The sequence below is a fragment of the Danaus plexippus genome (genome assembly GCF_018135715.1).
Source record: "Danaus plexippus chromosome 3 unlocalized genomic scaffold, MEX_DaPlex mxdp_30, whole genome shotgun sequence".
NCBI classification, from domain to species: domain Eukaryota; kingdom Metazoa; phylum Arthropoda; class Insecta; order Lepidoptera; family Nymphalidae; genus Danaus; species Danaus plexippus.
This window is the reverse complement of record NW_026869845.1, coordinates 2,598,229-2,610,859: the sequence shown is the minus strand read 5'-3', so window position 1 is coordinate 2,610,859 and position 12,631 is coordinate 2,598,229. Positions and strand designations below refer to the sequence as shown.

The 12,631-nt window shown below is 26.8% G+C and overlaps 2 protein-coding genes across 2 annotated transcripts; both read right to left on the bottom strand.

Annotated features, from left to right (window-relative positions):
• Positions 1–30: 30 nt before the first annotated feature.
• Positions 31–5,524, bottom strand: LOC116767683 (1-acyl-sn-glycerol-3-phosphate acyltransferase alpha-like). Its single transcript, XM_032658527.2, has 5 exons — positions 4,965–5,524; positions 4,762–4,895; positions 4,113–4,294; positions 3,411–3,579; positions 31–3,026 (listed from the first exon to the last, which is right to left on the bottom strand). Exons 1-5 carry the CDS (start codon positions 5,153–5,155, stop codon positions 2,854–2,856), a joined length of 849 nt encoding a protein of 282 aa, XP_032514418.2. The 5' UTR covers positions 5,156–5,524; the 3' UTR covers positions 31–2,853.
• A 634-nt stretch (positions 5,525–6,158) lies between these two features.
• Positions 6,159–11,415, bottom strand: LOC116766991 (1-acyl-sn-glycerol-3-phosphate acyltransferase beta-like). Its single transcript, XM_032657138.2, has 5 exons — positions 11,162–11,415; positions 9,252–9,385; positions 8,639–8,820; positions 8,250–8,418; positions 6,159–7,497 (listed from the first exon to the last, which is right to left on the bottom strand). The coding sequence occupies exons 1-5, from the start codon at positions 11,350–11,352 to the stop codon at positions 7,322–7,324; spliced, it is 852 nt and encodes a 283-aa protein (XP_032513029.2). The 5' UTR covers positions 11,353–11,415; the 3' UTR covers positions 6,159–7,321.
• Positions 11,416–12,631: the final 1,216 nt, after the last annotated feature.

The following is a 12,631-nucleotide window of genomic DNA, read 5'->3' as shown; positions in this document are numbered from 1 at the left end:
TATTATTGTATTTATTAAATGATAACGCCGTTTTTGTACGTAAACATTTAATAAGATTGTCCACATATAATAAAATATATGAAAAAATATTCACCTATCTGATATTACATACACGATATATAAGTATAGATATAGACATCACAATATTTAAAAAAGCATGTTAAGATTATAAGAATATAATGAAACAAAACTACCGAATGTACACTAGAAGTCTTACATCAATACTGTCATAATAACTAATAATATACATATAATAATACAGCTGTATCTAGTTTGAGTGAACTATTGCAACATGAACACATATTTTCATACAAAAAATAAATTGCATTCATCATATGACGTCATACTTTATTAAGGATTGCTGCTGTATATTTATATGATACTAAATGCATTGGCTTCTTAATTAAAAATTACATTTTTAATAAATTTTTGGATGTATATTTAAGACCATTGCCTAACTTTAATAATCTCGAAAAAATATTATAAGAATGGTTTTTTATCTGTGTGTCTTACCAGCAATATATATATTGCAGTCGATTGGCTATAAGATGACGTTGACGATCTCGATTAAGACTTATCCTAGGTAGTTCACACAAATATAGCATATATAATATCAATCTGCTTAAAGTAAATTTTGCTTATGTTAATAAATGTTCATATATTGGTAAACATACATTTAAAACATTAAGAACATCGATATAATATTGTTATATAATTTTTTTACATAGTTTTGTATTATTCTTCTTCTGAAGATTCTTGGAAGTTTGACATTTCATACACTAGATGTATACAGTTTAATTTGAACAAAAATTCAGAATGTCGTTTATAAAATGATGGAATCAATCCAATATAAAGACTTAATACAAATGGTGAAGGAAACGTCCAATTTTTTTTTAATTTTCCATCCGGAGGCACAGACTCGACAGACAAGTTTTAGGGAAGCTGAATTACACTTTTTAGTTACTATTAAAATATACAATTTGATTTATATTTAAAACTTCCTTTATACAGTCATCTATGTTTTATAAAATACATTACGATCCATTTGAATTATTTACTGATTCACATGCCAATACATTGAGTTGATCAATTTAGACTAGAATGATTTAAATTAAGATAACTTTCTTAAAATAAAAGCAGATGTTTAAAATTAAATGACCGATAATATTTTAATGATAAAACCGTTAACCGTCAGCGCTAGGTAAATTAATTTCAAATTTTAAAGAGTATTAAATACAGAGTACATATATAGTAAATGACATGTTTAAAATAATCTTTTTAAGTTTTTGACAATCATTTGCTTTAAAATCTTAATAATTTTTTGATATTCCCATCTCACAAATAATATTACCACTCCAAAACATGTAAGAATACGTTGTTAAAAGACTAAAAATAAAAGTACATATATGAATTGATAAAAATCCAATACTAACGTCAAAGACAATACTGGGCCCTCTTTGGCAATATACATATAAATTACTAACTAAATATTTATAAATTTTCTCATATATAAATGACTATAAAAACGGCAATGATGACACCATTCACGAAATGTTCATTTCCTTGCCGTATAAAAAGTAAATTCAATAAAATAATCCGTCTGTGGTGCCACAAATAAAATTTATGTCCATTTATAATAGAGTAAATATTCTCATTATAAATTAAATATTATTTGCACGTTTGCCGGATAGATAATAAAAATCTAGATCCATAAATATAGTCGTTAAGTATAGAGGTAATGGGCAACAAAAAGATTTTATACATCATTATGTTGTGATGAAAACAATATTGTTCCTTAATCATCACTCAATGTTAATAATGTTGGATACACAATTAAAGATAATTCAAATATTCAGAAATGTCGTACAAGTGATCCAACAGCAGAGGTCACAAATTACAAGTTCGGTACAATTGCAATGAGTTTCAACATCAAAACACATTGTTCTTGAACAGCTTAACAATAAAACACAAAGTATATCACATAAAAGTAAAAACAATAAATCACGTTTTTCTTTACATATCATTCGTAATTATTCCACAGCCCAATTACTTTCGAAATACTGATGGGTACATGACGTAAAAATATTTAGTATTCAGTGCACCTTTTACTTAGAACTCATTGCATTGTGCAATTGATTACTTTCTAAGATTCGGTGAATTATGTTAGTTTAAACATTTATATCGGATTACAAACATTACATATCAATAGTCTGTATCAAATTTTTAAAAATAGAACACATTTTTTTCTAACATCAATTATTTAAATAAGGTTCAATATTAAAGGACTAGTTTAAAAATGAAATCTAAATTCAATCATATTTTTTTTTTTATCACAGTTTTTAATATTTTTGTTTATGTTTCCCACTATAATATACACAGGTTGTTAAAAAATCTTTTATATAAGTTATATTTTGGAAAAGTAACAATTTGAAAGTGATACATTTTAATTTCTTATATATGCATTAAAGTTTTATAAAATTCACTTTAATAAGATCCACACTCAGAGAATGTTGAAGTAAAAAACTTTTTTACAAATAAGACATGAATATGAAGCATACATTCTTAAGTCTAGGTATTTATAATTCATATATAGATTAACTAAACAACACCATCTGGTGTTTAAAAATAAACTTAAAGAGAATATTTTAATAATATAGTTGAATATGATAAAAAAAATATTAAGAGATGGGTATATTTGTATTAAAATGATTAACCTATAATAATCACATTACTATAAAAATTACAAAATACATATAAATGGCAATAAAAAGTGCAATTATACAGAAGTAACTGATAGATAAGGTCTACTACACACTCATTGAAACTTCATACTATGAGATATAATAAAAAAAATCAGTCCTGACCAACTAAAGGATAATTAGGCGGCAATAAACTCAAGACTTCTTTTGAAAGTTCCTTGTAAGCCAGCTCCATTATATTCTGAACTCTATCTTTGAGTTGCGGCACATCATCCATTGTAAGACCCTTCGTTGGAATTGGTTCTAAACACTGCATGATGGCATGACCTAGAAATATCATATAAAATGCTATATATATAAAAGGTATTTCAAAAATTAAGAAATAAAATACACTTGTGTGATTAGCGGTTCCTTAATAAGCACTATAATATTTAATGTTTGTATAAAACATTAAAATTGAATGACAGCAAACTTGAAAGTAATTAAGTTTTTAATTGAAAAGATATTTCAATGTATACTGTATATATTACTATAAAATCATTAATTTTTTATTAAAACCAAGTATCTTATAATACTCATAAGTAATTACAATACATTGCAATGTACTCAATGAAATAATAGTAAACCTCCATAGTAAACTATCCAAAAATTATAGTTAATAATTTTTGTATCATAGTTTTCTTAGAATAAATTAAAATATTAATTGCTTACCTTTATTAAAAATATATTTCTTTGTATTAATGAAGTAGTATGGAGATATGATGACTGGTATAATAGGTACTTGAGCGGCCACAGCTATATTAAATGCTCCCTTCTTAAAAGGTAACAATGATGTAATATTTTTATTCCTCGTTCCTTCTGGGAATAACCAGATTTTTGTCTGTAAAAATAGAGACGGTATTTTTTTACATTTAAAATTATACTATGTAGCGGTTTGAATTTTAATGTTTGTGATATATTTTTATGAAATTAGGTATGGGTAATTAAATACATGAATTACTAAATATGAATAAATTAACATAAAACATTTTTCGGCCATGATGCATTTAAATTAATATAATAACTCCTTACTTAGTGCAAAAATTTTATCTAATTAAGAATTATAATTTATGATTGTAAAACATAATTTTAATTAAGAAAAGAAATATATAAAAAGATTTTTTTTATAATTCTAGAGAATTCAAAGCTTTTTTCTTAATTTGATGTTGCTACATTAATCGGTATGCAGATGTAAGTGTACAAGACTTTAAAATAAATACTCTCATAGCATAGTCTATGTTAACATATGATCTCATATTCAATAAAAACTATCTTTTCGGGCCTACTAAATATAACAATATATAATCATTAGGACTTTATAGAACATAATTTTGTCTGAGTATAGTATGTATTATAAAGAAGTAACTTTTTCACCTTATTCTTGATCATGACCTCGGAAGTGGCCTTAAGTGTTTTGTATGCGTCTTTTGAATTGTTTCTATCAATGAACACGACACCAGCAAGGTATGCTGCCAGACCAAACGGCCATACATAGAACAGCTCTTTCCTTGCTACAGCTGCTATTTTAACAGCTACATGCCATATGTTAAACATACCTGAAAATTAAAGCATAGTTAAAATGTAGGTATTGTTTCGTTTGATTATATTTCTCTGGTAATAAATAACTTTTTTTTATTATTTTTCCTAGTAACTACTAAATAAGCATTTATTCAGCAACTTGCTGAAAAGTAACCAAAACGTTGTGATTATGTAGTTTTAAAATAATAAAATCCACATAGTATATCGGAAAATATATTAGTTTCATTTAAATGAATAAAACTCGTGGAAGTCTTATATCTCATTACTAAATAAGCAAATATTAACAAGTGTAACTATTTCCTTATTGAGATGTTATACATGAATATTTTATTAGTAATACCAATTTACTAAAATATCTATATTTTATTTTATTAATCAATAAATGAAGTGATATTGTGTATAGCACTGTGTTATATACATGTAGCTGATTATTGTACCCTTAATTTTAATAAATCTTAATTATAAGAGCAAGATTTTTTCTTACCCAGTATATCAATAGATGATTGGTGATTTGATATAATTACAGCTCCTCTGTCCTCAGACAGAACTTTGCCATTTCTTAAATGCCATTTTACCTCTATTAATTTTGTTACATGCTTTATTATTTGTGTCCCAAAACTGAAAAATTAATGACATTATTTCTCTAGCCTGTTAAACAAAACTATAAATAAAACAAAGTATACTCACAGTGAATTCTTGACATTTTTAGGAGTAAACACAAAAAATGGCATCAAGAACAAAGACACAACTGAAGCCCATATGTAAAATACTAAAAATTTTGACTGAAACTTGACATAGTTAGGTGTTTCAGAAAAGAGTTGCTTTAATATATATGTTGCAACTGTTATCATAAAAACGTATATAACTTTATCCCACATTTTAATAGAATACTTATACTTCAATCAATAAATTACAGTAATTTGATATATGAGTCAGCTAACAGCAAAATTGCATAGTTAAAGTATGTTTTAGGGCTGCCGAAAATATATTGTTTATTTTTTTAATAAACCTATATTTGAATTTTTATTTACTCTTTCACCAATGTATCGAACTAAACAACACTGTACATTCAGGTTGTTACATAAAATTATTAATCAAATATTGATTAAATAATCTTCATAAAAAGGCTGAATTAAAAAGTAAATACATCGCTAAGACCCGGTTTGAACCTGTTATTTGTTTGAACACTACTGAACTCAATACTATATAGATTGTTAATTTTAAAATACAAAGACAATACTTCTTGACAACGACAAGCGCAACAACGCAGATTAAAATACATACTGCTATGTAGTATTGACTATTTTAACTTATACTCGAATATAGAATAAAGCAGTTCACCTTCAGTACGTTTTTAGACTAATAACATTAAATTAATTGTATATGAATAATTATAAGACTGATTTACTTATTCTATGCCAATTTCATTTTATATCAAATACAAAGTTCGCCGTTCAAAAGCTTTTAAAAGACTGATATTGTATAAAAATTTAAGATGATTTAAAATATGGAGCATACTTAAAATACAATTACAATAATACAATTATAAAGATAATTACAAAATATTTTTTGATATGGAATAAATATCCATTATTGAAAAACATTCGTGTCTATGCTAACGAAAAATCGTTTTCATGTAATTTTGGAAGCAGTGAGCAAGGAGCTAGAAGTTAAACAATTTTAAGTGACATTGACGGGGTGACGTATAGTAATTCTTATATCACCACTAGCTGGCGCTAGCACCCGGATGTACTTATGATAATATGTTCGAATTAAAGTTATATCGTAGAAAATATTATTTTTATTTATTATACTTGTGATTTTACAAAAATATTAATCTTAAAGTAAAACAAAAACTCAAATATATATCTTTTTTTTAATACTATTTATTATTTTGGTAGGTACAACCAGATGTAAGTAGTTGGTAGGTACGAACACAGAATCCCTTCCTTATAAACTACTATTAGATAGTCAATATTCTTAATTTTAGCCTCCATTATTCATAGTGAAGGAACAGTTATTTTTGTAGATTTTTATAAATCAAGGATAGGTTATAATGTTTTTTTTTTTTAATAAAACTATAAAGAAAGATATAAAATGAGTCGGTTATGTATAGTTTTTTTTGTCAAAAGGACCACATGGATAAATCGATAAGGTGAAAATATTAAGAATCAGTTTAGATTCTTTTTCAGAATTTACTTTGGAAGTAGGATTATTACAAATTTTATTCTGAACGAGTCTTGCCCTTTACACTTGGATGTTCTTGAACGACGATTGAGTTGACATAATATTAGAGACTTAAAGACCTCAATTAGTACAATTATTGACCTTGACAGAGATTAAAACTGAAATCATATTCGATTCCTGGAAAAAGTTCAAGGAATCGACTTAGATTTTAACCTATTATAAAAGTTTTGAATCGCCTGTAACCCGTGACTAGATGAAGTATATGAAATTATCTTATTATTTTTTTTTAAGTAATAATTTTTCTGGGCATCAAGTTCGATAAACAATAACGTCATAATTTCTTTAGTCTTTGCAGACGCAAAAAGAGCTCATAACAAAATGAAATAAATAAATTTGATAAAAAATAAAAAAAAAGTCTTTTCTTAATTACACAGCCTGTTTATACAGATCGTACAAAGGTTTAAGAACCGGTGTTCAATCTAGGACATTGTTTAGACCGGGAGACGTTTTGACGCTAAAGATAAAGCCAAAAGGTTGTATACCTATTGGTGTTAATTTTTTTTTCCAAATAACATTTTGGACATTATAATATTACAAAAGTAAATATTATTAATATAAAAAATTGTAATGTTAGTTCCACAAAATAAACATTTGATATAAAAATCTTCATACATAGGTTTATTTTTTATTTAACATTAAATACTTAAAAAACGATCGTCATGTAAAAAAGTCATTTACATATAAATATTGTTCTAATGTATAGTTTTTATAATACCACTAAGTAAGGGATTATAAAATAATATATAAAAAATAAATCCTTATTATATACGCCTTATCTATCTAAGATTACTTTAATACTACATATTAACTATTGGGTGTGGATAGTCCGATGGTAGAGAGCTAACAATTTCTTTTGTAAGTTCTTTGTATGTCTTTTCCATTTGACTGTGAACTCTTCTGATAAGTTCTGGCACGTCATCGGCTGTCAATCCTTCAGTAGACACGGGCTCCAGGCATTGCATTACTATGTGGCCTGCAGATTTATAACAATAAAAAAATAATATTACCAAAAACTCAAACTCATACTCTGTCAGTCCATGTTAACGTGATAGTAATGAAACTATAAATGTATTTAATAAAACTAGTCAGGTCTGTTCAAACAATGTAAAGGCTGACGAGATATTAGTGGGTAATATATTAAAAGGGAAAATGGTACTTTGCGACGATGACGTAACCAAATATATGTAAGATAAATGTATAACTTAATGGGTTCCCAAACAGAATGACATTGGTCACCAAGGTTCAAACGTCATTAATATCAGTTGTTAAAAAAATTACGTTAAAATTGTCAATAACATTACCGATATAAGTTAAGTTTAAGGAAGGAAACATTTAGTTATCAAAACTGATAATGTTATGGTTAATATTATAGATAAACAATGAAAAAATTGTAGCGTAGCTAATTACATTCCGTTCAATCACAATTTTAGATAAATGATAACGGTTAAATGGATAGAAAAATATCAGGTATAGATTGATAACATATCTCCTAAGAATATTTTTAGCTAATCTAAGATAATAAGCCTTAGTATAAAAATATAATTTACGTTAACATTTATGGCTTTATAAAATAAAAAAAGGGTACTTCAAGTGTTTGTTTCTAGTTTGTTGTGATTGATTTATTGTTCATTTATTTCATAACCAATAAATATATCAAATAATTTGGTTGTACAATATTATTTAAAGGCATAACCGTCAAGAGAATAATATAATAATAATACAAACCTTTGTTGAATATATATTTCTTTTCATTAATAAAATAATAAGGAGAAAAAACTACTGGTATTATTGGTTTTTGAGCGGCAACGGCGATCGCGAATGCTCCTTTTTTAAAAGGTAGCATTTTGTCGTAGCATTTGTTTCTTGTCCCTTCAGGAAATAACCAAAGTTTCGTCTACAAAATAAACGAAACTATATAATAATGCCTGCCTCGCTTGTAATTTTTTTAAATATTCAGAATAATGAATTTTTAATTTTGTATTATTAAAAAATGGTAATTAGAGATTTTTTCATTTAAATCATTATACAGTGGCACAATAAAAAATAAAAAATAGTTTCTATAATTATAAATAGCACGTATAAGAGTAAGTAATTATATTAAGGTTATTACGTACCTTATTTTTAACCATAACATCAGTTGTTTTTTGAAGTGTTTGATAAGCACCTTTTGAATTTCTTCTATCAATAAACACGACACCAGCAAGATAAGCTGCTAATCCAAAGGGCCAAATATAAAATATCTCCTTTTTAGCCACAGGGGCTAAATTGCCTATAATATTCCAAATGTTGAACATCCCTGAAAATCGAATATAAAAACTATTTGAAATTTTGAATTTTCTATGACCCTTTTCTTATGTTTTTAACAAAGGTATATATTTTTTAAACACGAAAATGGTATAACTGTTATAAATTTTTTAACAATGTCGAGTACGTAGTCGGTTAAAACTTGTTCTCGAATTTATTTTAAAAGGATTTGATTGTCTATTGACTTTCCATCGTTAAAACTAAATGTTTAAATTTTATGTGTTTTATTTTATGATTATGATGTTTAGTTTTATACGCAAATAAATATTAATATGTCTAAAGTGACACTAATGGGTTTATAGTTTAAAAAAAAATGGAGTACTGGCGTGTAAAAAATATTTTGAAAACTTAACAATAATAATCTCGTAAGTTTTAACGAATACAAACTCTTTTCACGTAAATCAGAGCTATGTTACATCATACCTAGAACATCCAAAGACGATTGGTGGTTAGAAACAATAACGGCGCCTCTATCCTCAGCCAAAATGTCGCCATTACGCAGTTGCCATTGCAAGCCATATATTTTTGTCACGTGTTTTAAAAGATTTGCACCAAATCTAAAAATAGAATTGAATTCGCAAGAAAAAATATTATTGTAATTTTATAATTTTATTATATTGTTATAGCAGATCGTGATTCAACCGGTATTCATAAAATCTTTGGTTTTAGTAACAATGTATATTAAATCTTCACGTAACTTTTTCGTCTGTAATGATACTTTGATTATCTTTTGCGTGATACATTAATAATACTGATATATGATGAACGCTTTATTTTCCGGTTTGGGAAAGCCTCATACCACACACGGAGCGCAGGCAACACACTCATTTTGGCAGTCAAGGTCTGAAAAACGCCGATATAATCTAGTGGACTTTATCACATTTATCAATTTAAATATTATATCTGTTTTATCAGATTCGTATTGTACATATTTTGTTACACGTAAAATAAACATACAATACCCGATAGATTCGGGTTTGACTGTTTCATACGGAACTCTTTCTTCTCTAAATTGCTCTATGAATAAACCAGAGGTACTGTGCCGGTAATGAAAATTACATGAGAAAAAGTTACGAGAAATCCATACAGATGGCCACTAAACGTTATATGTTTATTTGTTGATACTAATGAGCAATCTAGTCCATAATATATGTTTAATATCTTAATAGATTGTTAGCTGGGCGAAGTAGACAGCGTCGTTTTTTTTTTACTAAAATTGGAGTATTTTGGTTTAATTAAAATTATAATAATTTATCATTTATTATAATTTTTCTCAAGGATTTTATTTTGTTAATTATTTCAATTGTCATGGATCCTTATCAAATGGACATGACTATCGGTTTTAATGATATCAATTTTTATAGAAGATTAGGAGAAGTAAAAAAATAAATATCAAACGGTTTATGCGCAGATACTTGTTTAAGTAATTATATGACATGACAAATTTATTTTATATATGACAGTGATAGTAAAAAAAAGAATAAAATAAATTTGGGCTGATCATTAACTATTATTAAATTACTCATGTATATAATATTAAAATATCTTTTACTTTAAGGTAACCCATCACACTAATATTAATTTTTAGTATTTGCAAAGAAATGGTTACGTGTTTGAATTATCATATTCTTGAAAAGTAATTCTAATACCTAATATACATTTTCATACATTATAGATATTTTAGGCCCGGTTTAATATATTTACTTCTGACAGTTCAAATTTTTCAATATATTATGTACATATAATATATCGTAAGGAATATTTAAATCAATAGGATTTTATGTTCCTGGTGCCGTTTTTCTTTATGCATTAAATTTTAGGGCGAAGTAATGAGATCTAAGATTTTCGCGAGTATTCATTTAAATGAAACTAGTATTATGTGAATTTACTACGCGGATCTACTACCTCGTCTGCCCGTGATCACGGTTGCTGCAAAGTAACCGAAACGTCGGGATTATGTAGTTTTTAAATAATAAAATCCGCGTAGTAAATCCGAATAATACTACTTTCATTTTTATGGCGAAGGTAAGGAGGTAAGGATTTATGAAAACGGAATGATTGTGCCTACAGCGCTTATTGAATTTGATAAGTTCATTAATAACAAGATTAGAGCCATGACAATGTCATAAGCCGCACCACCCACAGGACCAAGGTCACTTCCCGTTTTAGAAGTTCCATTGAATTATTACATTATAAAAGGTCGTTATATGTCATTTTAAAATCTAAATAAATAGTAATTTTTAAAGAAATAAAAACATTACATGTTTTTGAATCTATCTAAAAAAGAATTCGTCGTCATTGTCATAATTTGTGCTAAATAAAATGTGACTTACTGTGCATTTTTTACGCTTTTAGGATTAAATAAGAAAAAGGGCCACACAATGCTGGACACGAATATTCCGTAAATGTAGAAAATAAAATAGTAGCAATAAAATTTTATTCTATTAGGTTCCCTTTTAATTATTTTCTTTGAAATGTAAGTCAACACCATCACAAGAATAACAAGAAACACCTTATCCCACATAATAAATACGTAAATAACAATATAACAAACTGTACAAGTGATAGCAAGAGTATTCGTGTGTGAACTGATTGCTGCTAATGTCGTTACTTGTAAAATAATAGAGCTGCGTAAACTTGATAAAAAAATATCTCATTTTATAAATTATAATTAATTAATTTATGCAATATTTATCCTTTTTTCTGATTAAGTGTGACAGAAATGATATAGAATATTATAAAAAATAGTCCAAATATAAAGTAAATTTTCAGACACAATTCATATTGTCATCTTAGATATTATTTAAACAGAAATGTGGTAATACGTGGGCTGAACAAAAATGTATATTCGCAAGAGAAGAAAAATTTTGTTCTATTATTATAATTATGTATAACTATTGTATGTTGTTGAGAATTGCATCGTCAATATTTTAAATTTAGTTATACTTTCGAGGTTTTGATAGGTATTGTGGCATCGAAAACGGGAAAAGTCCTTGGGAGTTCTTTCCGATTACAATTTTATAAAATCATCATTTGAACGCACTGAATCGTATCAATATCTACTTGTTTTACAAGAGAAGCTTGGTATTTCTCTGAAAATATAACTCTGAAACCCTAAAGAAAAGTCCTTATCGCTTCCTAATGGCTTTATCAGGATTTTCGGGTTTTGACCACGACCACTGCAATCCTAGTTTCATTAGTAAGTACATCATTACATATTGTAATTTTATGAAGGACACTAAAAATATGAGAAATGGCGTAGTATCGAAAGAATTTTTAACATAATATACGTGTTCCAAATTTAAAATAATAAAAAAAAGAGAAAAAAGTTTTTACATATATATTAAGACTAGTTATATATGTGTTAATATTGGTCTATAATTTATTCATGTGTCAGCATAAACAAACAATTATATAAGAAATATCTTACACAATAGATATTTTGTGTTGCAGCCGGAGAGTAAAATTTAATTTTGAATTCTTGCAAGGAATCTCGAGTACTCATTCCATATATAACTTCACAGTTCTGTATTATAATATGAAATTTGATTTGATTTCAGCAGCACTACCTCACAATACTCTATACGAGTATACGGCACAATGAAATAGGAAAAATAATTATATTGAAGTCTACTCATCCCCGTCAATTGTATTGCTTACGATATTTAAAGGATGAGAGTTCGACTGGAGTCTCTATCTTTTATTTGTTATATCTTCGGAAATTTTATAATAAGTTATTTCAATATTTTTATTATTGAGAAGCAAAATAAATAATCGCTATTAACATGAAATGTACCAACCTC

What these genes read in the sequence shown, in the direction of transcription:
- LOC116767683 (XM_032658527.2), bottom strand. Translation starts at nt 5,155, where the DNA reads ATGTGGGATAAAGTTATATACGTTTTTATGATAACAGTTGCAACATAT. An exon ending in AAAAATGTCAAGAATTCACT is followed by an intron (nt 4,896 to 4,964) that starts GTGAGTATACTT and finishes TTAATTTTTCAG; the next exon opens with TTTTGGGACACAAATAATAA. An exon ending in ATCATCTATTGATATACTGG is followed by an intron (nt 4,295 to 4,761) that starts GTAAGAAAAAAT and finishes TTTAATTTTCAG; the next exon opens with GTATGTTTAACATATGGCAT.
- LOC116766991 (XM_032657138.2), bottom strand. Translation starts at nt 11,352, where the DNA reads ATGTGGGATAAGGTGTTTCTTGTTATTCTTGTGATGGTGTTGACTTAC. An exon ending in ATGTTATGGTTAAAAATAAG is followed by an intron (nt 8,419 to 8,638) that starts GTACGTAATAAC and finishes TTTATTTTGTAG; the next exon opens with ACGAAACTTTGGTTATTTCC. An exon ending in GAAATATATATTCAACAAAG is followed by an intron (nt 7,498 to 8,249) that starts GTTTGTATTATT and finishes ATAAATCTGCAG; the next exon opens with GCCACATAGTAATGCAATGC.